Source organism: Drosophila rhopaloa, unplaced genomic scaffold, assembly GCF_018152115.1.
Source record: "Drosophila rhopaloa isolate 14029-0021.01 unplaced genomic scaffold, ASM1815211v1 contig_163, whole genome shotgun sequence".
NCBI lineage: Eukaryota > Metazoa > Arthropoda > Insecta > Diptera > Drosophilidae > Drosophila > Drosophila rhopaloa.
Window position 1 is genome coordinate 9,880,501 of NW_025335043.1, and position 27,559 is coordinate 9,908,059.

The 27,559-nt window shown below is 39.2% G+C and overlaps 2 protein-coding genes across 2 annotated transcripts; both read right to left on the minus strand.

Moving 5' to 3' along the window:
- LOC108053696 (G-box-binding factor) lies at positions 1-26,594 on the minus strand. Its single transcript, XM_044458242.1, has 5 exons — positions 25,345-26,594; positions 8,609-9,054; positions 1,732-1,820; positions 1,009-1,576; positions 1-944 (listed from the first exon to the last, which is right to left on the minus strand). Exons 3-5 carry the CDS (start codon positions 1,818-1,820, stop codon positions 129-131), a joined length of 1,473 nt encoding a protein of 490 aa, XP_044314177.1. The 5' UTR covers positions 8,609-9,054; positions 25,345-26,594; the 3' UTR covers positions 1-128.
- Positions 1,893-3,447, minus strand: LOC108053695 (protein arginine N-methyltransferase 1). The gene has a single exon (XM_017136410.2). It carries the CDS (start codon positions 3,369-3,371, stop codon positions 1,893-1,895), a length of 1,479 nt encoding a protein of 492 aa, XP_016991899.2. The 5' UTR covers positions 3,372-3,447.
- Positions 26,595-27,559: the final 965 nt, after the last annotated feature.

A 27,559-nucleotide genomic window follows, 5' to 3' on the forward strand; every position in this document is an offset into this window, starting at 1 on the left:
AATCATTTAGTATTTATCGTTACAGCAGGGCTAGTAAAAACTTAAAACTTAACTAATGTTCTAAAATCTCCAGTGGTTTCTGCACCACCGCCTATATTTTAATGTAGTTAAACTTAACACGAGCTCAGTTATGAGTTGGCCGCACAGTGGCTGCAATTCCGGCTATTGCAGCTGCAGTGGCAGCTCATCATGCTAGAGTTGGAATTATTGCGGCTCATCGTGGTCAGCGGGAAATCCCCCGTCGCTCCGGCGGCAAAGGAAGACTGAGTGGTGGCTGTTGTTGTGCTTGTCTCGACGGCGGGTAGGCTGGCGGTGCTGCTGCTACTCCCGCTGCTGCTGCTCCTCAGCGGCTGCAGGCCAGCTCCAATTGGCACGGAGACGGACAGCGGCGGTGTGGGTATCCGTTCGGGGCTGCAATTGCCGCTCGCTCCGGTTCCCAGACTGGTCAGCAGTTGCGTACTGGGCCCCAATCCCGCGTAGATATGCGTCCCGCTGGGATTTGTGCCGTAGCCACAGGCCGTGCTCTTCAGCAGCGAAGCATTGGATATCGGCAGCGTGGGCAGGGGCGCAGCCGCCAGGGAAGAAGCCGACGACGAGGTGGACACACAGGCGGAGGAGGCCAGCGAGGAGGCAGACGACGACATGGACACGGAGGATGGAGGGGATGGAGAGGCGACCGAGGACATCGTACAGCTCGGTGGCGATTTGGGCGAACTGATCCGTGAGAAGAACTTGGTTATGACATTCGGCTTGGACTTGCTGGACGATGAGGAGGCGGACACTGACACGCCCGCGGGCGTGTACGTAGAGGAGGCCGCCTGGAGCGTGGTGAGACGGTAGCTGGAGCTGGAGATGCCGCAGCCGCCCGCCGAGATCTGCTCGGGCACATCCCGCACCGTCTTGTTGGGCGGCGGCTTAGTGTACGATCTAGTGATTTCCGATTGCTGTTTGGGGTTAAAGCGCAATCATTAGTATAAGAAATTAAATATTGGTTTTACGGAGACCCACCTGATAGCTGCTCCTTATCTGCAGGTGTCGATCTTGTCCGTACTCGCTGTCCGGCAGTGGTACGTGATGGGGACAGCGGGGCGTCTGCTGCTGCTGCAGCTGGTACTGGTAATGTTGGTGGTGGTCGTTGCTGTGGCTCTGCAGCGAACTGCACGAGGATCCGGATGAGGAGTTGCCGCAGTCGCCTTTGTAGCAACCGCTCCCGCTCCCGCTGCCCGTGTTCCCATACTTGAGGGTGGTGGCTTCTATGCCGCCTCTCGCCACATTACTGCTAATACTATTGTTGTTGTTGCTGCTGCTGCTGCTCAGCTGGTGGTGGTCACCGCCTCCTCCTCCTCCTCCGCCGGAGCTGTGCGTGCTTGGAGTTGTCATGCGTTGTTGCTGGTGGTGGGAATGTTGTTGCTTGTTGCTGCTACTACTGCTGATGCTGCTGTGATGGAGATGGTGTTGCTGCTGAAGTTGCTGGTGCTGATTGTTGCCGGCGCCACGAATCACAGTCTCGCCACGTACAGCCAGAAGCTCACGTGCCTGGAGCGCATCCACGCGCATTCTACATCTAAATTGATCCCTAAAATGGAAGTGTTTACAAATTAGTATTTATTTTGTATTTAAGATTAGGAGGTTAAAAGCTGTTTTAGGAACACAACGAATTTGATTTTTTCTTTTTAACTATCCAAGGTTTTCAACTACATTTAAGCCCTTAAAACAGGGACCTCGACTTACCTATCATCGGGTGGTGTGCTCAAAGATGTGCGGGTCGGAACGCCGAGCCGCTCCATTCCCGCGCAGCCGGCCGTCTGTACCGATAGCATCTGCAAAAAAGGAGAAAAGACCATTAGTATACAGTTAATTAAAAGGGTGCAATTAATAATCTTAGACAAGACCTAAAAATCGTGGCCACCATTCTCCCCCTGCTCATCCTGACAGCTCTCCACCTCACTGAATGTCTGAAAGTGCTCCAACATTAGCCATCTCTTGGCCACCCGACGAGTACATAAGTCATCATATTCGAGACCCTCGTAGAACTCAATACGTATTTCCATTTCCTTAAAGTTATTTGGTTTCAGTGGTTTGAATTTCAGGTTACCCGTGTAGTGAAGGTTACTGCGCATTATAAACGGCTGTTCGACAAAAAGTACGGTTTGCAACCAAAGCGATTTGTAAGGCAACCTAATGCACGGATTGCAGCTCATCTTGATGGGTATATGGGAACTGCTGAATTCCACATCGAAAAAGAGGAGAAAGCACTCGAGATAGCCTTCTCTATTGACCTTCAATCTTATATTTCGATCTATAAAAAGGTCTTCTATTTTAGCTTTTTTTAAATCAATGCTTAAAATGCGATGAGCCAGGGTCAACAGTTTCTCGCCGGTCGTTTTGGCATAGCGTGGTTCAGCCAGGGCATATCGACGCATGGCATTCATGTTGAATCCGTAGACACTCCTCCACCAATTGCATCGATCGTTCTTCAGCATGTGCTCCTCGGAAGCCACGAGATAAAGCGATCCCAGATCGGGTAGGATGAATCCGCCCTTCTTCAGCCAGCGATCACGTGCCTCAAGAACCTCCACTATCTCCGATTCGTAGAGTAAACAGTGACCCATCCAGTTGCATATGATACCATCAACTTTCCCCGGTAGTTTCAGATCCTTCATGCGTCCGTGGAAGACCTTGATGATGGATTCATAGCGATTTTCGCGCACCACCAGCTCCGCATAACAAGTGACCTTGGAGTAATCCACGGCGTAAACTCTTTTGGCTCCCATTTTGGCTGCCATGAGGGCCAAAGTTGCGGTTCCACAGCAAAGCACCAAAATCGTATGCCCCTTGAAGAGGTGTCGATTCTGATGTATAGCCGATTGAAAGAAAAGCATGTGCTGTTGTCCCTTCTGCCGGGTTCGCATATTATCCAGATGAGCACCGTAATCATGCCGGAAATCAGCTGAAGTCATGCGATCCACTTCCTTCAGTTCTTGGGGCACATATCTTGGAGGCGTGGGAATCCGTGGAGTGGATCGCACTAGGGTCTTGGGCCGACTATGAGAAGCATTATAGGGATTTGGTGTCCTCGATACTGATATCCTAGCTTCGTTGGGTTTTCCAGTTTCCCGTTGATTTCTTTGGTTTATGAGACGACCATTAGCATTCCCATTTTGCTTAGGAATCTTCTGATCATCCAGATTTCCCCGTATTTTCTTTGGCTCAGCCACATTCTTTGCTGATTTATTGGTAACATTCTGTTCCGTAGGATCTCCAACATTTTTGGCAATAATGGGAAGCTTGTCACAACAAACGCCGCGACCGCGAGTTCCGCCAACAAATACACCATTTTTGTGAAAACATTCCCAATTTGCCGAGTCCATCTGTTCGCTATTCTTCTTCGGATTTAATTTTTGATCCAGATTATTGTGGAAATCGGCCAGACTTAGTTTTACAGGTTTCTTACGAGCGTTGGTTGTTTGATTTCCCGTTTTGAGTGCTTTTTTATTCTTCGTCATAGCGGTAAATTCAGTTCAATAAAAAATGCCAAAAAGTTCTTAAGAGACAAGGAGCGAATTAGGAAGCCAGAGAGAGGAAAAATGAGAGAAGGTGGCGCAGCAGATAATTATTGTGACGTCACTTGTTGAATTCAATTACGATCATTAAAGATCAATCCTTTGAGAAGTTATCATATAGATAAGTTTTTATAAATTTTCTTTAAAATAACTACTGCATTTTGAAATTTCTGGTATCCTTATAAGTATGGCTTTCAATACTAAATAGTTTATGTTAGTATATGTCTATAACAAAAAATGTTACGAAATATAGGGCAATGTTCTGAATTTATATTATTTTATCTTTCTAGTCTTTGTTAAATTGTTTCCTACAGCTTCTTTTTTTAAATAATTTGTAAAACCGAGTGTTGGCACCTCTCTTTTTCAACCATTTATTTATAGCGATATATCGATAAGAATAATGTGCCCAGCTCTGTTTCCGATCGCTTTTTTGGCGACCCTCGTATTGAAAGTTAAACTGAAATTCAAATTGGGTTTAAAGAGCATCATGTTCTTTTGTGCGGTTCTTTTTAAATGTTTTTCATTTCATAAATAAATATCTTTTTATTTTAAGTGTTCAGTAATAATTTGAAATCTCCCTTATACACGATTTTTACACCATGACTATTCTCTACTAAAGCGATTCGCATTACTCAACATGTTCCACATTCCGTTGGCCACCTTTTTCTCGGTTTTTTCTATCTCTTTTTTTGTGTCTTTAACCCCCATGCCCCACCGCACCACCTGGCGATTGATGTGTGCAAGCGAGCATGAAAGAAATGACAAATCTCTGCGCGAACAACAAATAATAGAGCACGAATATTTTTGGCGACGTCGGCGGCCGCAGACTTTGTAAATTATACAAATATGCAAATGCAATTTTGTAAATTAAAAACTTGTGAAACTTTGTGGTCAGAGCTCTGCAAGAGCATGTTTCTTTTAATTTGATTGTACATGCCAATTTATTTAACTTGAATTTCATTGTTTTACATCATTTTAATTCGTGGCTTCTAATTGTATATCTCTTGGATTTACAACATTGATTATTTGTAGTACAAATATTATTGAGTATTTGTGTTTACTACTTCAAGTTAATGCTTATATTTTATTTTCAATTATACTTTGTAATAAGGAAGAAAAGGTTATCAACCCTTAAACCCTTTCATAAGTTCATAATTAATTAATTCATTTATTTGCTTGCGCTAAGTTTTTAAGTTTTAATAGACAAATATTTTTTTCTGGGTACCAAGATTATTACCATTTTAAGGCCCATAAAGTTGGTATACCAACAAGTAATCTTCAACACCATTCTGGTGCAAAAAGGCAATCTATAAACTCGGTGCGAATGAACTTAAAAATGATAATGATAAATTATGACCATTTTAAAACTCTTAAAAAAATTGAAAAAAATGCTGAATTTATATATTTTATAAATGTTAGTTTAGCTAGAAACTAAAGCTTATAACCATTTTTAAAAGTTTCCTTAAGGTGTTTAGTAATAATGCACAAAATAACCAAAAAACTGAATTTCACAATGATACCTGAACTGTAGGGAGCTTTGAATAATATTTGTGATATGGCAGATGCAAAGTTTGCATTATTGACGTTAGACTGTTGTACTCTTTTTGCAATCTTTTCCTTCTTTTTGGGTAATCTGAGGCATCAGAAAATATCGCATCACATTGTCTGGGGCGTCTCCGCTCGCAAACACATCACAAACCCCCCAAACCCCGCTCCCATGGCAAAAAAAATTAGGTTAAAATGTTTACTCGAGCATTGCAGACGGGATTGGCAATAACCTCATTTTCCGTTTGTGCATTTGTGTGTGTGGGCCAGACTCTGACGTAAGAGAAATGTCTGTCTTTGTTTTTGTTATTGTTATTGTTTTTGTTGGCCTAAGCCCAGCCATAAGTTAACATGCTTTTCCCGACTGCTCTGCATCTGTCGCTTGTTGTTGTTTATCTTTTTGGTTCTTTTTTTTTGGGAATAAAGTAAAGTGACATAATATTGAGGGTAAACCCTTGTTGTTGTTCTCTGCCCGCTTCTGTTTGCTTTTGGCCTTGTTCGAATCCTTGAAAGTTTCCGACTTTCTCTGTGTTTGTTTAGGCCAACCCAAAATTTTGCAACTACCCGAAGCTTAAAATTACCTTTCTGATACTTGGTTTGCTCCACGACATGAATTGATATTTAAAAATTTTTTTTTTTTTAAATTTGGAAGAATAAAGCTAATTATAAAAGATTGATTTGAAAGTTCTCAAATCAATAAGTGAATAAATTTGGTTTTCGGAGAGATTTTTCCAGTTGTAAAATAAAATCAATCTCCAAAAATATATAAGATTTTAAATTGGGATATTTTGATAAAGTATTAGTAATAATATTAGGAGGCCGCCAAAAAGTTCCGAAACAGGAACAGCTGTATGTGTGTGCGTGCGTGTTTCGCTCTCACGCGCTGTGTGTAATTGTAATTAATTTATGCACGTCTGCGTCTGGTGCGTGCGTCTGGCATAGATAACGGTTTTAATGAAAGCCCGCTCCGCTCTCACACATCCACATCCACATCCTAATGCTACTAATGTCGACGCCTACATGGTATGTATAAGTGTGCAGAAATTCACACACTCCAACACATGCGCACATTTTAATAATCAATTTGAATTATTCATTGGCTAACGGCGGCAAATAAAATTCGATTAAAACACAACGCCGCTGCCGACGTCGCTGCCTTTTCCCTCTGCTTCTGCTAAACGCCTTGGGTTATTAGCGGCAATTGTGTTTCGCATTTCCCGCCGTCACAGCCGCCCAACCATCCCGCCCACGCACTTGTCTCCACCGCTTCCATATCCATATCCATATCCACTTCCATTTCCATGCCACCATCCGCATCTTGGGCTTCTAAATGGCTTTTTGCCCATGGTTCAGAGTGGCTGAACAATGTTGGGAAAACATTCATTTATTATGTTCGCGCTACAGTAAAAACCCGCTTCTCCTTCTATTTAGGGTTTTATTGTTCAAGACACCCCATAAATCTTCTCCGTCTTATCATTATCTCTTTGCAATAATTGTCTAATTTTAGATTTTTATCATTATTACTTTAGAACTACTTTGTACGTCGCAGGAATCCCAAAAAAGGAATGATCAGTTTGATATATATATTTCTGGGGTAATCCCAAATAGTTTAATTTCTAACTTTTATATTTTAAACTAATACTAAAACTCTTTCATTCATTAAGAAAAAAAATTTTACATGCAAAAGAAATATTTTATTGCCTACTTTTAGAGAAGAATACGTACAAAAATGAATTGGTTTAAAGGAACACGAATGTTCATCAATATATTCTTAACGATTCTTTAAATAATTTCGCTTCAATAAGTTGATTATGCCAGTATTTGTTTGCAATTTGCTTGATTTGAATGATTATAATAATTTGTCGTCAATCACGTCTGTATTTATTGAGTCCCCACCGTACCTGATGTGTTTTATTCATAATGTTGATTTGGCGTGGGCAAATTAAACACGAGAAAAAATATGAAACAAGATTCTAGATGTGGAGAAAAATGAGCAAATGCGCACTGGAAGATGTCAGCAAAGCGAGTAACAATTTGTCAAAGTTGCCGACTTTAATCTTTTGTAATGGGCGTCACACGGACCGGCACTCCCCCATCACCAGCCCCTCGTTCTGGGAAATCTTAAAACCACAATCTGAAAAGCCGCCTTAACAACTTTGGCCCAATGAGCCCACGACGTAAAATCCACAAAATCCACACGTGTGGGGGCGGCGTTTTTTATTTTGAAGAGTGTCTTTTTCTGTCGTTGAATTAAATCCCATGGCCTCAAGGTTAAAGCCGGCGTCTAGCGCAAATTCAATAACCAAATGCGGAGATAAATAAAATATGTAGACAAATGGAAAGCATTTAAAGTCGGGCAAATAGACAAAGCAAAGCGCTGATAAAGAAATTGAATATGTCTTGTCCATTATAATAAAGACGTACATATACAGGCACCAAATGGAGACCCCTCCAAAAAAAAGGACGTGCTGTGCATTTAACAAACATTGCATAACACTCCGGAATACACACGAAAAAATAGGGGCTGGAGATGTGGTAGCAGCTGTAAAGGGAATAATTCCGTGTAGGCGCAGTTACATAAGACTTTTTGCGTGGGCGGCGACGAAAGCAATTTAGGTTTGTCTGCCATGCTGCTGCCACCCAGCTTTCCCGCCCATTCACTCCCACTTTTCAAGGACTTTTACTGCATTGGCAGAGTGAGCGATGAGCAGGCTCTCTCTCACTTTTCCGCCCACATTCCCCACTCTTTCTGTCTGCTACTGTCTCTCCATTTCGCCGAAAAGGGACTGCATAGGATATTGGCAAGAGCGAAGGGAAAACGCAAAAGGCAAAAGGCAGTGCAGAAAAAAGATGGAAAAGAGGAAACTTACGACACGTGTCCCCTTGCTTTTATGGCCGCACTGAGAGAAAAGCTCATATTTATTTTAAGTGGGCTAAAGAGGTAATTAGTAAACTAAGCAACATAGTGAAATCCCAGCACGTATTGGTAATAAACATATTTTTGCCTTTGCCTGTTTGCTTCTTATTTGTAATAACTGTAATGTACATTTAAATTACCAAATTATTTTTAGCGAAACATTTAAGACAAAAATCTTTGTAATGTCGCTAAAAAACCTGAAAGTAGGCAATGATATTTTTATATAAGAAAATTCCTTTGTGAAGATATTGAGTCATACCTTTTGTAAGTTTTGATAAACTTTGAAATGTTTAAAAATATAATTAAGATGCTTTAAGAAAATTTACTTTGAATATAAGAGTTAGCGAGTTATTAATTATTTTGGCTATTTAGTTAAATGTTACATAGAAAATATTCTACAAAATCGTATCCATTCTAATTTACCTATACAATTTCGACGAGTGCATTTTAGAGACAGACATGCCACCCAATTTCCCACCCATCGGTAGTTGCAAAACTTTTTCTTTTCTTTTTCTTTCCCGTATTTTCTTGCGCTTGTTTTTCTTTTCCTTTACTTTTTCTAATGCGAAGGGTAAGTACTTACGGGTACAGAATGTTCCGGCTCGTTTGGCAAAAGTGTTGTTGTTTCTGTTGCTGCTGCTGCTGTCGATACTGTTGCTGTTGTTGCTGCCGCTGCTATAGCCGTGTGATCCGCTGCTGTGGAGCCCGATGTTGATGGTGTTGCCAGTGGCAGGGCCAGAGCCGAGTTGGTTTCCAGTCCAAGCCCGATCCCGATGCCAATCCCAATCCCAGATGACAGCACCGCGCTGTTGTTGCTGCGCCGTCGTTGCGACGAGCGACGTTTGTGCCGTATCCTGCGCGTTGTTGCTGCGGTTGATGTTGCTCCTGTCGATGTTGCTGCTGTTGCTGCTGCTGCTGCTGCTAGTGTTGCTGTTGCGTTGGCTGAGCGGCGCAGGGCAATCGCGGCCACCAACACACTGCCACAGGCCAGGCACACGGATAAACTAATGGCGATTAGCAACAAGCGACCTAAAACGATTGCAAAGCGGAAAATAAATATAAGTCGTGGGCTTTGAATGTGCGTCTATCGGTTATATGTATGTATAAGCAGTAAGTAATTGGTAATATATAAAGCTATATCATTTTCTCATTATATAAATACCACTTTACTAACTTGAAAGTAAGTAGTCTTTTATTTAAGCTGAAAAGTTAATTTAAAGTTCTTTGTAATAAGAGGATAATGTATCCTAATTAAAAATATTTTTATTGAACCTGAATTTATTTTAAACCATTCAAATATATTTTTATGTTTTATCTAAAATGTTGCATTACTTTTGCAACTCCAGTCATATTTATAACTGATTTTTATACAAAAAGCCCCTTCAATTGAATGTCCTCCAAAGTTTTCTACAGCATTCCATTTCCCATTCACTTACTTACAACTTATAAATTCGATCTTAATTTTCGGTTTTTTTGATGTTTAATTTGAATAACTTATTCCCACTCACGAACGCTTTTAATTACTATAAATAAATGAAACAAATCGAATGCGGCCCAAAGCACCGACCAAATAACAATGAAAGAGCAACAAAATGTAAAAAAAAGAGCAAAGCCCGTGCAACTGTCGCCCAGTTGTTGTATTTCGTAGATACTCGCACGTATTTGTATCCGTATCTACAAGGTGCGCGGCGTTCTCGACTTCTCGACTCTCTCGCCGAATTCGCCCTGTAGAAAGACCCCGCGCAATGTCTACGACTACGGACGGATAGGCATACATATATGCCTACATCACGTATATACGGGCGACTGCGTCTAGACTAGATAGCAGACGACTTAAGTGATACAAGCACACATGCGCGATCGGGCGGTAGTAAGTGCGAGCGGGCCAGCAAATGTAGGCGGACAGCAGTTCGATAAAAAAAAAACCATTTAAGGGATTGATTGACACATGAAGTACCCTGTAAAATGGGGAAAGTAGGTGAAGGATTTCTTAGATAAGGCACACTTTTGAATTGCTTGTTTAATGATCAAATAAAAGTATTATATTTCGCTTAATTTGTTTGTCTAAGAACATTTAAGATCACAGAGATATATTCAGATCATTTTAATACGCAAAGAAATTATTTCACTTTTTAATATTTATAAAATATTAACAATGTAATTCCAATTCAACTGTGTCAGACCACAAAAAAATAATCCAATTGTCGCAGTACTGTGCCAAAAGTGGTTGTCATGGTTAAATCTTACACTTACAGCTTTTGCACTACAAGTTCTATTTTGGTAGCATTACAAGCTTTCACAAAAAAAATCCCCTCAATATCTAGGGCTATTTTTAAATCGCCATTACAAAAGCCAAAACGCTTTGATTAGTAATGGGTATTATATAGACGATATCGCCGGGCCAGACACTGCTGATAGAATGGCAGACAGACGGAGGCCACCCGTCGCGGTCGCAGACCCTGTAACAGAGCAAACTCACAGATACGGATACAGATTCAGATACAGATACACGCGAAAAGCTTGCGCAACAAGATTTTACAACTACATATAGTGAATAATATCATGACGCTCTGTCTCTGTGATATACGGTTACAAAAACAACACCGATCCGCAGCGCAATTTCATCAGGGCAAAAATGACGCAGCTATGTAAACGTTTCTATCTTTGTCTCCCCACGATCGGTGAATGAAAACATAAATATTTGGATTTTCATTAATTTATGATTTCTGACGGTGGAAAAAAAAGAGAAAATGTACATACATATATTAAATGCGAAAACAAAAAGAAGCCAGCCAGACATGAACGAATTAGCCAACAAATGCCAGACAAGCCAAGAGTTAATCAACTGAAATTAAAATGTACGTAGCGAAAAGGCACAAAACAACGGCAACCAATTAAAATATGTCAACAATTTCTATGACTCTTTCTCCGTCTGACTTCAACCCAGGCGAGACAGCGACAAAAAAAAAGAAAACTTATATTAACAGGTACAACAACAAGTGGCACTTTAGACTTTTGCGCATTCCCAGCCGCTGTCACTCGGATTCAACCGTCTCAGGTGACTCAACCTGGCTGGCTGTCATTTGCTTTCGGTCTGCCTTTTATGGCCTTTGTTTTCTGATAATTATTTTTGCCTGCTCAGCTACCCTGTACCACGAACTGTGGAGCGTGACAAAAGCTGATGTCGACATCTATTTTCCTATACTTTCAGCCCAATTATTATCGCCAAGGTCAAAGATATAAGCCTTAATTATTATTCTAAAAATTTAAATTGTCCTAAGTTAAGAATTGCTGAAGTTTCATATCATTATTTTCATCAAATCATGTTCTATTTCCATAAATTTAAGTCTATAAATTTATTTTTTTAGTCAAAGTTTCTAGACAGTCTTATACTTGTATTTTGATGAGCGTGTTATTTTTAATGATAATTTTTAAGTTTACGCGCCTTAATAAACTTACGTTTATAGTTGTATTTTAATATGCCATTAAGATCATAAAAGCTTAACATTGTTAAAACTAGTCAGCGGGACTAAAGCCGCTTTCATAGGGTAATTGTTAGTTGGATCACTCCCCAGTTTGATCGTTATTTTGTATTTTTTAATTGTGCCGCTCGTTTCAGGTTGTTGCAATTATTTTTATCGCAGGTGAAATGATTGAGCACGTCTGGGGACTTCGTTTACGTCTGGAGCCGCGCACAAAACATGCATTAAAAAAAAAAATATGTATATATACAGGTGTACAGCTAGACAAATCACCTGATACCCTATAAAACCGGGGCGGGGAAAGAGAGAGAGAGAGAGGATTACCTGGCAACAGTTCAACTGTCCGCCGGTTTCTATTTGATTGGACCTCTGACGCACGTGTGCCCGCCAACTATTGAAAAAGTGCTAAAATAATTGAGCGAATACAGATTCAATATTTGAATTGATCACACCAGACGCAAGTCGGCGAATGGCAGACCCCAGACGGCATATACTCGTATACAACAGACCTCGCACCCGGCCAAACCACATCAAATCGGACCAGCCCGACCAGACAAATCAGACAGATCAGACAGTTGGCTAACACTTTCAGAGATCCATAGCCACGACCAAACGGCTTTCATGGCTATTTTAATAGTGGAACGGACATTGAACGGACAGTGGGCAAGCTTACAAATCGTGGGGAAACTTGTTTTGATCTCTCACTATCTCCATCTCCATACCCATCCAAATTGAATAGGTTCCTTGACCGAGGGAGATGATAATGTCTCTACATAATCAAATCTCTGTCCTTTTGCGGTGATGACAATTGCATTTGATTAAGTGGGCGATTCAAGCCGCGAAACAAGATCACTTTCGATCAACTTTCCTTCCCGCTCTGGCGCACAACAAAAGTTATTAATTCAATGATTATGATCACCGCGCTAATGACAGTCAAGTGCAGCACTTGGTCCCACCCCCGAAAAGCCCCAAAATGCCCGGTATACCGGCCCGAAAAAAACATTTGAAGGCAATGCCATTGACACCTTGATTGGATGTCAAGGTTGTGCGAGGATCGTCGCATTCTACGCGGGTACATAAACTAACTAGAGGCATTATCATAAGCTTTAACAATCATAATACATTGAGGTGACATTGAACTTGAAAAATCCAGTTAAATTGTGTGCCTTTGTTGTTTAAAGTTTAGATTTTCTCGGCATCTTGTGTGATTTTTTGATGCAATTTAAAAGCGATTTATAGCGTTGGACTAAAACGCGATTTCTACAGAAAGTGTTTTCTAGGTTTTAGGGGAATTAAACTACAAGAAAGAATTTCTTAACCACTACTAAATATTTTATAAGAAAATTAATAATGCGCGAACAAAAAACAAAGAGAATAATAATAGAAACATTTAAGCAGTTTAGGATCAAATGGAAAATTTAGCTTAATTTAGCTGAAATCGTAAAAGTAGAACTTATCGGGGGAATCAAAACTGGTTTCAGATATCCAAACGTAAACAAAAATATAATCATAAACTATTGGGTTGATATTGAACTTGAAAAGAAAAAATATAATAATGGATAGATATATAAGGCTGTTTAGATTTAATTTCCCAACTTGTGTAATATTTTGTTTAGCATTGGTGCAAAAGGGATTTCTACAGCCAATATATAGGATGTAAAAGCAGAAGCATCATCAGCTGACGTCAGCTTCGTCTGCAATCGGGTTTCTATTTATTTATATATTTGCTGATTTGTTTTTGGCAACATTTTTTTTGGTCTAGCTTGTGCAAAATATTACAATGTTGTCTGGCGCAGAAGATGAAAAGTAGGAAAGCCCGCTCTTTCGCCACCACCCGTCAGCATTTTTATCCCTTTCTTTGATTCCCGTGTGAGAGGCCAACCCTTTTTTCATTTTTTGCTTTTTTGTTTGCAGCTAGACTGCGCACGGCAACAGACAGAAAAACGGGCAAATCGAGAGGCAGTGGCAGGGAATGCAAATGAATGAGCTAAATGCAAAGAGGCAAAATAAAAACTGAAACAAACCGCAGACAGAGAAAACAGCGACGTCGACCTCGCCCAGGCAGCAGCGTTTTCCCATCATCATCATCGTCATCATCAACACGATGATGAGGATGTCGTTTGACCTTTAAGCGAAGCGGGTGCATTTCACCAGCACAACACAACCTGGCGGAGAATCCCATTTTAATTTTATTTTTTACTTTTCGCTTCTTTTGACGTCTGGGCCTACTCTGTTTTAATGTATTTTTACTTATTTCATAATTTGCAAACGCATTTAATTAATGGGAAATCACGTGGCAAATTGTGCAAACACCTCGTATGCGCAATAATTCAACGGTTACGTATACGCAACGTATTGCTTTTTCTGAGTGTGTTTGCGATTTCATCATCTTTTTCGTAGCAGCGACTTGATAATAGAGTAGGCAAATTCTTGGTGCATTACAGGTGTTCAATATACATAAGCTGGCTAAGCCATGAATTAAAATGGTATACTCTGTCTAACTAAAGGTAAATATAAATATATATTTTTTAAATCAACTATTCAAATTCATCTAATTTAAATGTAAGTCCTTTTTAATTGACATTTTCCCATCGTTAAATACCATACCATTTTTTGCTCCTATTTTGTACAGGTATATATCCATAGATATACTTTTAAACCTACTTAAACAATTTACGCATTATTCTGTGTTCCTTTTTCCATACTTTGCCTAAGTATCTAACCACACTCAACCTCCTGCACTTTGCGGCTCCTTTATTCTTGTTCCCCTGGCTTATTGCAACATTGTGTCATACTTTTTGTTGATTTTGTCTTTCTGTTTATTTGCCGATTGGTTTTTTCCCCATTTGGACTTGACGTTGGCTTCGGTTCCACTTCCGCCCCCGTCTCACACCCCAGAAATTGATGTTGATGTAGACTTTTGTTCTGTTTGCCTGAGCCACTGCAGATGACGATGGCTACAATGATGATGGTGATGATGATGATTATGATGGCGCTCTGGCTGGCAAATATTGACAGAGGCTTCGAAATATTACGCAAAAACTTGCCTTTCAGGGAGATTCACATGTTTAGCTTGCCACGTTTTTGCCTATTCTTTTTCTCGTTTTTTTTTTTGCACTGTGGACTCCTCTATTTTCTCCCCGTCTTGCTTGCGGCCAATGACTCATTGACCTGGTTTAGGTTCCCTCTGTCTAGATTTTGTAGTTCCCCACCGCTGGTTACTTACCCTATATAACTGGGTCAGTGGGCGTGTCGAAAAGGGGGCGGTGGATGGCGCTCTCAGACCGAAAAATCTAGTTCATGTATGGATAGGGAGGGGAAGGGGGTTTGCCATTTTTTTTTTATTTCGTAGGCCCTTTTCCCGAACAATAGAAAATATATCCTCAAGTAGCAAATTTTACACCACCCTGTGCAAAGTGTGTCAAATGTTGGCGTTTTACAGCACTGTCTGCGCTCCAGTTTCTTCGGCTCGGATGATTTTCTGGCTCAGAATGATATATGGCATTTGGCATGGCGTATACGTAATCGTAATCCCATCGATTACTCATACGCCACGGGTCACAGCACGCGGGAATTGCGTTGTTGCATTACTGTTGCAACTGTCTGCAGATAAGCAAGCCCATTTCAATTAATTTCTTCATATTTATAACTCTTATCAGAAACTAAAAACTTTCTTTAGTATACCAATCAATCAATTAGTCAGTCACTGGCATTTATTCGTTACTTTTATTTATGATTCAATGCTGTTACTACCTTTTTTGTTTCGTATTTAGTTTTTATCGATCGCCTATCACAAAGTTGAGGCGTGCAAATTGATATCAGCGCGTGTGGCTAATTTATAATTTTCAACCAACGAACGTTTATATAAAACTGTTGGCTTAGTTTCCGATTCTGGCCAAACAAAATGATTAGTGAAAGCCTATTAATGGTTTTTAAATAATATTAATTGATTGATAAGTCGCAATTTTGTGGTATCGTATATACTAAACGCATATATACTGCTGTCAGGCCTCAATGGGTGTATTTGTATGCCAGATTAGTTGACCACGAAACAATAAAGCTCATTAATCGCGTTTGTTAATCACCAGTTCTCGCTCGGAATGCTTTTAAAATTTAGTTTTGTTCGTCATGATTCAGAGGCAGACAGGGGAAAGATTAATTATATGTTTGCCGAAAATTCCCGGCAATTACGCTGTCTGGGTTGGGTATGGCCTTTCGCTATATTTGGCTACCGAATTCTTAAACATTTTGTTGTCTCAAATACAAAAAAAATGCATTATATGTGTGCGAAATAGCAGTTCATAAAAAAAGGAAATCTAATTCATCAATACATAGTGAATTAGGAAGTAAATTACCACAAACAAATTTTTGCTTAGAGAATCGATTTTTCTTACAATAAACAAATAAGGCAGACATAGTCTCAAAGGAAAGAGAGGGGACGAGGCAGACGGAAAGAGACGGAGAATTAGCCGCGACAAGTGTCGGCGCTTCCACTTTGAAGTCAATCTCTTGCCATTGTAATCCAAGTCGTTTTGCCCAAACTCGGCAGCACTTGAAAGATGAAAGCTGAGAGGGGAGTGTGCGCTTACACAGGAAAATAAATAGCTTTCATTTTAAATATAATACAATTTTTTCCTATTTCATTTACTCTGGCTTCGTTAATTTTGCCAATATATGGCTCAATTTAGTACGAAATTATTACATTTTTGTTTACCATACACAAATTTGTTTCCCTGTACCTTTTTGGGGGCGTGAGGGGTTTTTTATACCCTTGCAGAGGGTATTATAATTTTGGTCAAAAGTGTGCAACGCAGTGAAGGAGACATCTCCGACCCTATAAAGTATATATATTCTTGATCAGGATCACCTCCTGAGTTGATATAGCCATGTCCGTCTGTCCGTCTGTCCGTCTGTCCGTCTGTCCGTCTGTCTGTTTCTACGCAAACTAGTCTCTCAGTTTTAAAGCTATCGGATTGAAACTTTGCACACACCCTTCTTTCCTTTGCACGCAGTATATAAGTCGGAACGGCCGGGATCGGCCGACTATATCCTATAGCTGCCATATAACTGATTGATCGGAAATGCCATAACTTTCGTGTTTGTAAAGTTAGGAAGTTGGGATTTTCTATGGGTTTTATATTTGGCCAATTAATCCGACCTACCAAATTTCATAAGGATCGGCCGACTATATCCTATAGCTGCCATATAACTGATTGATCGGAAATGCCATAACTTTGGTGTTTGTAAAGTTAGAAAGTTGGGATTTTCTATGGGTTTTATATTTGGCCAATCAATCCGACCCACCAAATTTCATAAGGATCGGCCGACTATATCCTATAGCTGCCATATAACTGATTGATCGGAAATGCCATAACTTTGGTGTTTGTTAAGTTAGGAAGTTGGGATTTTCTATGGGTTTTATTTTTGGCCAATCAATCCGACCTACCAAATTTCATAAGGATCGGCCGACTATATCCTATAGCTGCCATATAACTGATTGATCGGAAATGCCATAACTTTGGTGTTTGTAAAGTTAGGAAGTTGGGATTTTCTATGGATTTTATTTTTGGCCAATCAATCCGACCTATCAAATTTCATAAGGATCGGCCGACTATATCCTATAGCTGCCATATAACTGAACGATTGGAAATGCCATAACTTTGTTGTTGTTAAAGTTAGGAAGTTCGGATTTTTTATGAGTATTAAGAATGCATCATATGAATAATTTTGGAGAATATAATTTACAGAGTATTCTGCAAGGGTATATCAACTTCGGCTCCGCCCGAAGTTAGCTTTCCTTTCTTGTTTTTTGCTAAAAGCAGAGAGATCTAGACAATCAAGCTGGCGTCTTGGAATTTCGATCTATCTATGCTAATTGCATTTCATTGAAATTAATGTTGGCGCGTCCAACTTCGAGCAGGGTCAACTCATTTATTACCCAAGAGAGAGAGAGGCGGATAGTTAATCTGTCTAAATGTTGCAAGACCATAAATTTCTTGGTAAGACAAAAGGAAAACAAGCAGACAACAAAAGTTAAAATGCCAGACGCCGACTCTGCACGTATCCATTTGTTGCTCTGTTTTTATACCCTTGCAGAGGGTATTATAATTTTGGTCAAAAGTGTGCAACGCAGTGAAGGAGACATCTCCGACCCTATAAAGTATATATATTCTTGATCAGGATCACCTCCTGAGTTGATATAGCCATGTCCGTCTGTCCGTCTGTCCGTCTGTCCGTCTGTCCGTCTGTCTGTCCGTCTGTCTGTCCGTCTGTCTGTCCGTCTGTCTGTTTCTACGCGAACTAGTCTCTCAGTTTTAAAGATATCGAATTGAAACTTTGCACACACCCTTCTTTCCTTTGCACGCAGTATATAAGTCGGAACGGCCGGGATCGGACGACTATATCCTATAGCTGCCATATAACTGATTGATCGGAAATGCCATAACTTTGGTGTTTGTAAAGTTAGGAAGTTTAGATTTTCTATAGGTTTTATTTTTGGCCAATCAATCCGACTTACCGAATTTCATGAGAATCGGCCGACTATATCTTATAGCTGCCATACAACTGAACGATCGGAAATGCCATACCTTTGGTGTTTGTAAAGTTAGGAAGTTGGGATTTTCGATGGGCTTTATTTTTGGCTAATCAGTCCGACCTACCAAATTTCATAAGGATCGGCCGACTATATCCTATAGCTGCCATATAACTGAACGATTGAAAATGCCATAACTTTGGTGTTTTTAAAGTTAGGAAGTTGGCATTTTTTTATGAGTATTAAGAATGCATCTTATGAATAATTTTGAAGAATATAATTTACAGAGTATTCTGCAAGGGTATATCAACTTCGGCTCCGCCCGAAGTTAGCTTTCCTTTCTCGTTTTTAATTGTATTTTTCTAGTTTCATTGCACAAGTAAAGAACAACAAAGGCATTTGACAATGTTTTCAAATTTATTTTTAAATGAATTTTTGTTTCCCTTTTGTTTTATTTGTTGTTTTTACCATGACGCGACAATTTGTCTGTCTATTTTTACTATGCTCTCTTCAGTCCACCCCTCCATCGCCCTCACTCATTGGCGCGGTCAGAAAATTGTGTCCGACATTTCGGCTGAACAAAATAACATTTTTTATATATACACACCCCCCTTTAAACCACCTCAGAGATCATTCATCTGCATAAAAGACAACAAAAAAATGTTTTTCGAGGCCTATATGAGACGACAGCCAGACATAAAAATACATTTTTGCGGAATTTTATTTTGATTTTTTATGAACGAAAAACAAAAAAGAAAGAAAAAGGAACGAAACGAAAAATTGCCGCCGGCTCTTGTTATTTAATTTGAATTTCAAATTTTAACATTTCGGCGGTTAGTTTTGCTTGGGCTCTAGCACGTGGAATTATTCGGTGTGGCAAGGCCCTCGATCCCCCCCCGATTTCTCCACCTCCCCCTGCCGCCTGTCTGCAGGCATTATCAGCAGACATATAGTTTTTTTTGTATTATTTTATTTCGTTCCATTTGTAATCGCTCATTGATTCAGAGTTCCGAGTTTCCACTGCACGTGTGCGTTTCCATTGCGATTCCATATCGATTCGCGATGGGACCAGACATTAAAACACCTATAGTATATATGGCCGGGAGGTATTAACTGAACTATGACGCCATGGGGCGATTATAAATGGGTTTTTAGCGCTTTTGTGTCGGCGCTTTGAAGGGATTTCCTTTTTCAGAAAATTATGATGGGCCTTAATTGCTGTCTGGTAAAAAACTAAAACTGATTTGGCCCCAGACAGAAATAATCTTACGTAATATCAGGCGGAAGATAAATATTTGACCTACATTTTCGAACGGGGGTATGGGTTTTTGTGTGCGAGGAACCGAAAACATTCAAGCAGGAAGTTTCAGCAGGACACAGACACACGCGAAACGCAAATAAATCATTGATGAAGTCCCCGCACACACAACCACACACACACACACACACATTCGTACTTGGGGAGCTTCAAGTCATGGGTTCGTGCTTCATGGAAATGTAGGCCACAAGCAGCCAGTGGCCCTAAGCTTAACTCGGGGGGCGTGGCCAGGGGGCGGTTGCCAAGCCAAAAAATAAAAGTGCACACAAAAAAATTATATCAGATTTCTTTTTATGATATTTAACCATTCAATAAATATTTGTTTTGGGATAAATCAAATAAGTTTTATATCAATATATATATTTTTAGCAATTGAAATGTTAAAAGTGTAATTATTCAAATTTAAATGTATAACTTCAGTTTTTTTTTAAATTTAAATTCTTAAATTCTAATTTATAGTATATATCATCAGATTATTAAGCTTCATATAGACTTTAGACATATTAATCTAAATTGGGCTATCAAATTTAAGCTTCACATATGTCTGAAGTATTCAATTTAATTGGGCTATCAAATTTGAGACAATATTTTTTACTGTGTGAGAAACCCAAGAATGTTGCTTAGGTCTTGGGAGTCTGCTGATTGTCGAGACAAATTTCCAAGAAGCGAAAGAGTTTTGTCGTTTTTTCTTCTTCTTCAGCTATCGCGCTATTGTGTGGTAAATATAGTGAGCTTGTGAGTGGGAGGAGTTATGGAGGGGGGAATATTAGTCAAGTGTCTGGGATTTAGCTACACTCAGATCTGTCCCATTCGCTCCACATAGTGATAGTCAGCTTCCGTTTCATTTCTAGAGCCCAACTCGCCTTTTCATGGTCTTATCAGGTGGCCCCCTCCCAGCTCCGCCCCTGCCCCCCCTCAGCACCACCCCTTTGAGGCCGGCATCCGCTGATGTCTGGCTGACTGCTCACCATATACCCAATACTGACCACGACCACACACAAACAAATGGAGTGAGTGGCATGACGTGGCACAAGTCAGGGTCGCTCCGGGTAATCGGATACTTCTCAGTCCCAGACATATTCCTCTCGTAGATTCTGCAGTCTTCTAGAAGGATATTAAGGCAGTAAGGGTGTTCCTCTAAGTGGTTGTCGATAAAGCCTTTTGGTAAATAAATTTAAAAGTTATATAACTGCCTCATAGAGATTTATTGAGAAATAAATACATTTTATGGAAATAATCAATTGTATAAGGATATCTTCCCAGGTTTCCAAAAAATGATTTTCACTTAAACTTTATTAAATAAGGCTTGAGTAAAAGTACTCGAAAACTTATGAAATATGTTATGAAAGAAACAGGGAATATCACCACACTATTAGGATCGGCTTGGCAATTACTCTTATCAATATGCTAATTTCGTAAAACGGCATACATTCGATTCAGCGAAATACCATAACTTGATTATTTTCCCGGCTTATCAGAACTGAACAATTTTTTGTTTCATATTTGCAAATCATGGTTACACTTACCTATACAAATAAATAATCAAAATATTTGCTTATTTAAGAGAGAAGCTTCGCTTTTATATTGTAATTAAGTATTTGGGAGAACATTTGTATTTTCACTTTTGCAAAGAGCCTTTCCCGATTTCACTGCACTGCTATAATTTGATTTGAATTTGTTGACTAATCTCAGCTGTCTCTCTCTCTCATTTTCTCTATCTCTAGCGCTGCGAATCTCCCAGTCTCTATCTCAACTTTTCAGCTGGACTCTTGAGACGTTCCCAAACAATCAGGCAAAGACCGCATGTCAATCGATTAGCGATTTCGCTGCTCGTCTGTCCGGTTCGGAAATATAATATTTTTGTTGTTTCTTGTGTAAATCTCCATTTGTTATATTTTTTTTCTGAATGAAAAAAAAAATTGATAAGATGTTGGGAATGCGTATAGACTTTAGACAAAAGAAAGCCCCCAAAACTCAAAATACTTTTTTTATAGAAACTAACAGAAATTAGCATTTATTAGCCGAAGGCGTCGGGGGAAAAATTATGCAGGCGCAAAAGTCTCGCGTCTGGCGGATATCAAAAAACTTCAACAAGTCAGATAAGACTGGGGGCAAAAAGAGAAGAAACGCAGATCAAAATATATACAAATATACAAATGTCTGTAGAAAAGTCGTCAACGAAAACAATGGAAAAGACGACAAATGGCGAAAAAAGTCGAAGAAACGACAACAAAAAAAAACAAAAATAGTAACAACAATCGGCAGAAACAGTAAAAACGAAACGAAATAAAGCAGCAAATTTCGGACTTCGACCCAGACAACTGGCCGATTCCGATTGGAATGAACTGATGACTATATATGAGGCTTTCAATCGGCGTGTGTGTGAGTAAACTTGATTATGAACTCTAATGATTCGCTCGGTTTATAGGGTAGAAGTGGGAGAGCCATAAACCGGGTATGCCCAACTCGTCATTGGATTATTCAAATGCCATTTTTTACACACATACATAATATTATAATCCTCTTATTCCCTGTTAATAATATGGCTTGTTATCTTGTCAGGCAAATGGTAAATAAAAAGGTTCAAAGAAATATGGTTTTATTGAAAAAACCTTACTTAGAATTCAATACAGAAATACATACATTTCAAACCAATTTTAAATTAGGTTTTGCACATATACAATAGAAGAGATTTTTACATTATCGACCTTCAACGATAAATAAACCTTCTTTTGAGCCTTTACCTATTTTTTTAAACAATTTTTTTCTCAATAAATTATTGGTCAATGAAAATTTTTTCTTTATATGGCTCCCACTAAAAATGCTCTCCTGACTAAATATGATTGCAGAGAGTGGAAGCCATAATCATAACCCTACGATTGTTTCCAAAATTATTGGGGGTCAGTCAATGACCAGGCGTCAATGTCGCCGCAACACGTGATTATCTGGCTGGACATCTCGCTGGTGATTTTCTTATCGAAGGAACAGGGGCTCCCTCAATCAGTCGCCACCCGCCTGCAGCGGGGGCTCTCCCACCCGATCCCCTCCCCCTTGGGCTGCTCCACTGCAGGACCAATAATGACCTTGGGGAATGTTGTCGTTCGTCGCTCGTCCGTTCTCTAATCTCATGCTCGGTTGCTGGTTGTAGTGGTGCTATGGTGATGCACTTAGAAAATGTTTCAATCACTTTTTAAGATTGTAGTTCTGTATTCTATTGTAGTTTTAAATAATGGTTTCTTAAAAGCATTTATTTAATTTTCTTAAAAAGATATTTTCGATTCAAAAAAATATAAAAACTAATTTTCAAAGAGTTAAGTTAATAAAATAAAATAAATAAAATTGAAAACTACTAAAAACAGCTGAATTTTAAAAGGCAAACATATTTTTAAAATTATTATTTAATTATTTTCTAGATGTCAGAGTTTTTTCGAGATAGTGATTTCCAGACCTATTTTTCTGGAATTCCCATGGATTTTTTTTTCAAGTGTGGTGTTGCTAGAGCTATGGTGTTTAGTGTGGCTGATTTCGTGGAGGTGGTCATGTGGGTGGCGCGGGAAGTGTTGTTGACGTCGACGCCCGGTCGGACAGGTGCTCAAGTCCATGGGTATCTCCGCATTGTGCGCTTGTGTTGGCTCTTTTATATAAAAAAACAAAATAGAGCGGCAAAGAATTCAGCTGATAAGACCGACTGCCTGGCTCTACCTTTTCTCACTCCGTCCAGAAGCCAAAGAAGCGACGCAGAAGCAGACAGAAGAACCAGACCAGACGCTTGATAAGCGGCCATGGGGCGTATGAGCGATATACATATATCGCGCGACAGAGACGGCACTATGGCAAAAACAAAAGACCTTGATTTGGCCCTATATATGTGTGTGCCCATGTCGTCAGCTGTTTAATTAGCTTTCGATTAATTCACTGGTCAATCGAGCTGCTGTCGCTGCTTCGTGATTTTCTCATGAAGTTTTTAATTAAAATTTTTGCTTTATTTTCTTCGGTTTTACGCAAATATTTTGCATTTTTCGAAAGGGTAGCGGGTGTAACATAAAAACATAATAACCATATTAATGGCCAGTCGTAAAGATGTTTGGAATGTGCCGGCCAAGTGAGTCAAATTTTCCGTGACAGCATACGAGGCGTATGCGTAACATTCCTATGCTCGGTGGGGGGAAAAGGGAAAAACCGAGGTGGGAGGCCAGGTGAATTTGTAAAGGTAAACCAAAGACGACAAAGCAATGAGAACTCTTCTACTTTTATGTGGGCGAGTGTGGGAATTTCTTACAGTCGTCAAAGAAATAATAGAAGCGCTGGGATTTTTCTTGTATTAAAATGTTTTCCCAAGCAATTTTCCTATTTTTTTTAAAGCTGTAACATTAATGGCAAGATAAATTCAAGAGAAAGAGACATATAGTTAAATATTTAAATATTTTGTGCATACCTAGCTTATAATGGAGAAACTTTAACTGAAATCTAATACTTTTTTTGAGTTAAAGTATTACCCACAATAAAAGTTAACAATTTCTTATATTGCATTTCCCTCGCTTCTATTATTATTACCACATTTGTATGTAAAAAGCAAAGAGAAAAAACTGAGACTGAGCCACATGTGCGGCTCTGTGTGTTGCCGAGTGTGAGTGTTTGTGTGTGTGAGTGTGTGTGGCATAGCCAAGAGGCAATGGCAATAGCAATAGCATAGCAATGGCAAAGGAAAAGCAAAAGGCAAGAGCAAAAGCAAAAGCAAAAGAGCTGATGAAGAGCTGGCTTACGCATGGGTTCATTGAACGGAAGTGATTTGCCTACTGCTGTGCGAAAGAGAGGGTGTGAGACACCTACCGAGAGAGAGGGGAGATACTACACGCGACTTTGACTTGGTTTTGTTCTGGTTCCTCTATTAAAACTCCATGGCCCGGGCCTTTGTTTTCATCGCCATAGCCATAGCCACAGCCAAAGTCAAACCGAAGCCAAAACCTTGTGGCTCCGATAGAGCAGAAAAGATAAAGCTCTTCTGGGAAGTTCTTAGCTTTTCTCGCAACCTAAGCCCGAGTTGGTAAGATTTAATCGAAGCTAAGCCAGGCACTTTGCTTTTTAGGCGAGAAAATCACAATTTTATAGAGTTATTTCTCTTAAAGGCCGCTAAAAAATGACGTTATCCCTTTAAACAAAGATGGGCTAAGCACTAACATTAAAAGAATTGGAATAGACAGTGTTCCTTTGCAGATTCAATTCATATAAATTTGAATAATTAATCCCCTATATTAAGTCCCAATTTATTTAACTTGAAAATATAAATTTTATCTAATTTCTTTTCAAAGTTTTTCAATTAATTTTTGGTGAAAAGGAAATGAGTCTTAAGCCCCTTAAATCCACCAAAGACACACCCCAAACAAAATTAAAATATACAGATATTTGTTATATTTTCCCCTTTTGTGAAATTTCTGACCCCCAAATAATAATTTATTTTTTCCCGCCTCGCGACTAATTTATTACAAGATGGTTTATGACAGCCACAAAAATTATTAAAGGGTTTAAAAGCATTCAAAATTGCTTTAAAACAAATGTTTTATATATTCTTAATACTTTTTTCGCACGTCTATTTGTAGAAAGGGGAATTGTTGGCGAGGGGGCGTGATGTCTGTCGTCTGGTGAGAACTAGTAAAAAATACCAGAGCTGATTTCAAAATTTATTGCATTTCTGTGGACAGTGGACAGTTTGCGACTGGATTTTTGTTGCTCTTTTTGTGAATTTTTATTGTTTTTCTTGTTTTTATTTGTGTGTGAGTGTTGACAGGAAGTCGCCGGAATGCGATTTATAGAGAGCAGATTTAAGATAGAACATGAATAGCATATAATTAGATAGCGCCTACAGTGCGGCTACTGAATATTGGGCACACTTTTTGCAGCTCCGAAGTTCAGTTACGTTGTACTTTTATGGCTAATCGTCTTTGAAGAAGGTGTTTCCCCTATATACATTTGTAAATATGCTTGCTCACCTTTATTCGACGTTTTTCTTTTCTTTTCTTGGATTTATTTTGTTGGAAATTGGTTTTAACTATATTTTGAAGATTAGATTGATTTAGGAATTGCGCTATTTTAAGGGCATAAATTTCCTAAATTTATTTAAGCTTGAGGCTTCTCTTTCGACACTTTTTGTGACACTTTTTTTGACGAATTTATCTATGCAACACTTATAAACATGGCTTTATTTTGTAGCTCTTCAGTTGTAAATTGAATTTTAACTTTATTTGTTGCTTTTGTTGATCTCTGTTAATTTTTTTTAGTGTTATTATTGCTGCTTTGAATTTGTGTTATTTCTTTTGTATTTGTTATTATTATTTTTTTGCGGCTATTAGGAATGCTTTTGAGTACAGGAACGCTGGCTATGTATGTGTGTATGTGTGTTGTATCTGTGGTTTTGTTTATTTATTTATTATTTGCTGGTATTTATTTTGTTTCACTTTTGTTTTGTTGCTGCTTGTTGATGCTTAACGCTTGTTTGTTGTTGTTTTGTTTGGGGTTTCCTACTGATTTTCTAGGTGTTTTTAAGCTTGGTTTGCATTTATTTTTAATACGCAAAGTTTCAATGAGCGTAAAAAACTTTGCTTTGAATATTTCCCGATTAAAATTGATTTAGGAATTGCGCTATATTAAATTTGTTTAAACTTGGCTTTTAGACACTTTTCTGTGCACATTTTTGGGCGAATTTTATTTATTTTATATTTTTATATCACGACGTCCGGTCCGCAACCGAACTGACTGACGACTGATTTCGCTTTAAAAACGCCGCAGCAGATAGATGTTTTCGCCGCAGCGCAGCAGATGTAGATGTTTTCGCCGCTGTTGTCCCACTGTAAACAATATTTGGAACGCAGTGGCAATGGAACGGGGCCAAGCTTTCGAGTGCCTGCCGTCTCGTTCTCTCTCTCTCTTTTCGTTTTATTTTAATAATTATTGTTGGCTTGGCGCAAAACAATTGTTTTCCCGCATACACACACTAGCATTGAAAGTATGCCAACACAACAACAAAAGCGACAGTGACAGTCATGACGTAACGTCGCCTTGTTGTTGCTACACTTCCATTTATTTGTTTGGTTTCGAATCAATCATTTGATTTCAAATTAACTAAGGCACAAACACAAGCACACACAAACATTATCTTGCTGTTGTTGTTGGCGATCGCTGGATTTTATTGTTGTATATTTGGCGGACAACGAACAACACACACGTCCGCAGCGTCGGAGAGTTTCTGACCGTTTTAATATGAAATGAGAGAGAAGCGCAGAAATATTAACCACCGCACCCCATCCCCCCAATACCTTTTTAACAGCGAAAATAGTGCTGTTAAAGCGCCAGCGAGAGGATACCGAAACGATGGCAAAGAAACGGGCTTTGGGGGTGGGAGTGACCAAGAGTGAGAGACCGAGAGCACACAGCTGTTAATGTTACTGTTAACAGGGGGGGCGGTGGAGAAAGGGGGAGGAAATGCAGCCAGAGAGCAGAGAGAAAATTATAGAGAGAAAGCGCAAAGTTAACTGGCGAATTGCAAATTCATTACAAAAATTACTTCACAAGCTTGGCTTTTTTTATTTTTATTTTTCTTCGCAATTTTTTGTTAAGTATTGCTTTAGTTAGGCTTTCTCTGTTTTGTTTAACCTTTGTAAATTTATATTACTAAATTACAAATATTTAGACTATCAATTGTGACTCTAATACGAAAATATTATTTTTAGGAAAGCATTTATATTTTACTTTAATGTGTAACATTTTTTTGTCCAAATCAAAACAATATTCAATTTTTTTGTACTTGTGCATTTCGATCCTATCTACCGTAATTTTAATTTCATAAAATTATTTGTATTCATATATTTATACCCGTTACTCGTAGAGTAAAAGGGTATATTGTATTCGTGCAAAAGTATGTAACAGCTAGAAGGAAGCGTTTCCGACCCTATAAAGTATATATATTCTTGATCAGGGTCACTAGCCGAGTCGATATAGCCATGTCCGTCTGTCCGTCTGTCCGTCTGTCCGTCTGTCCGTCTGTCTGTCCGTCTGTCTGTCTGTCCGTATGAACGCTGAGATCTCGGAAACTATAAAAGCTAGAAGATTGGCATTTTGCATGCAGATTCTAGGAGTTCCTACGCAGCGCAAGTTTGTTTCAAAAAGGTGCCACGCCCCCTTTAACGCCCACAATTGCTTATATACGAT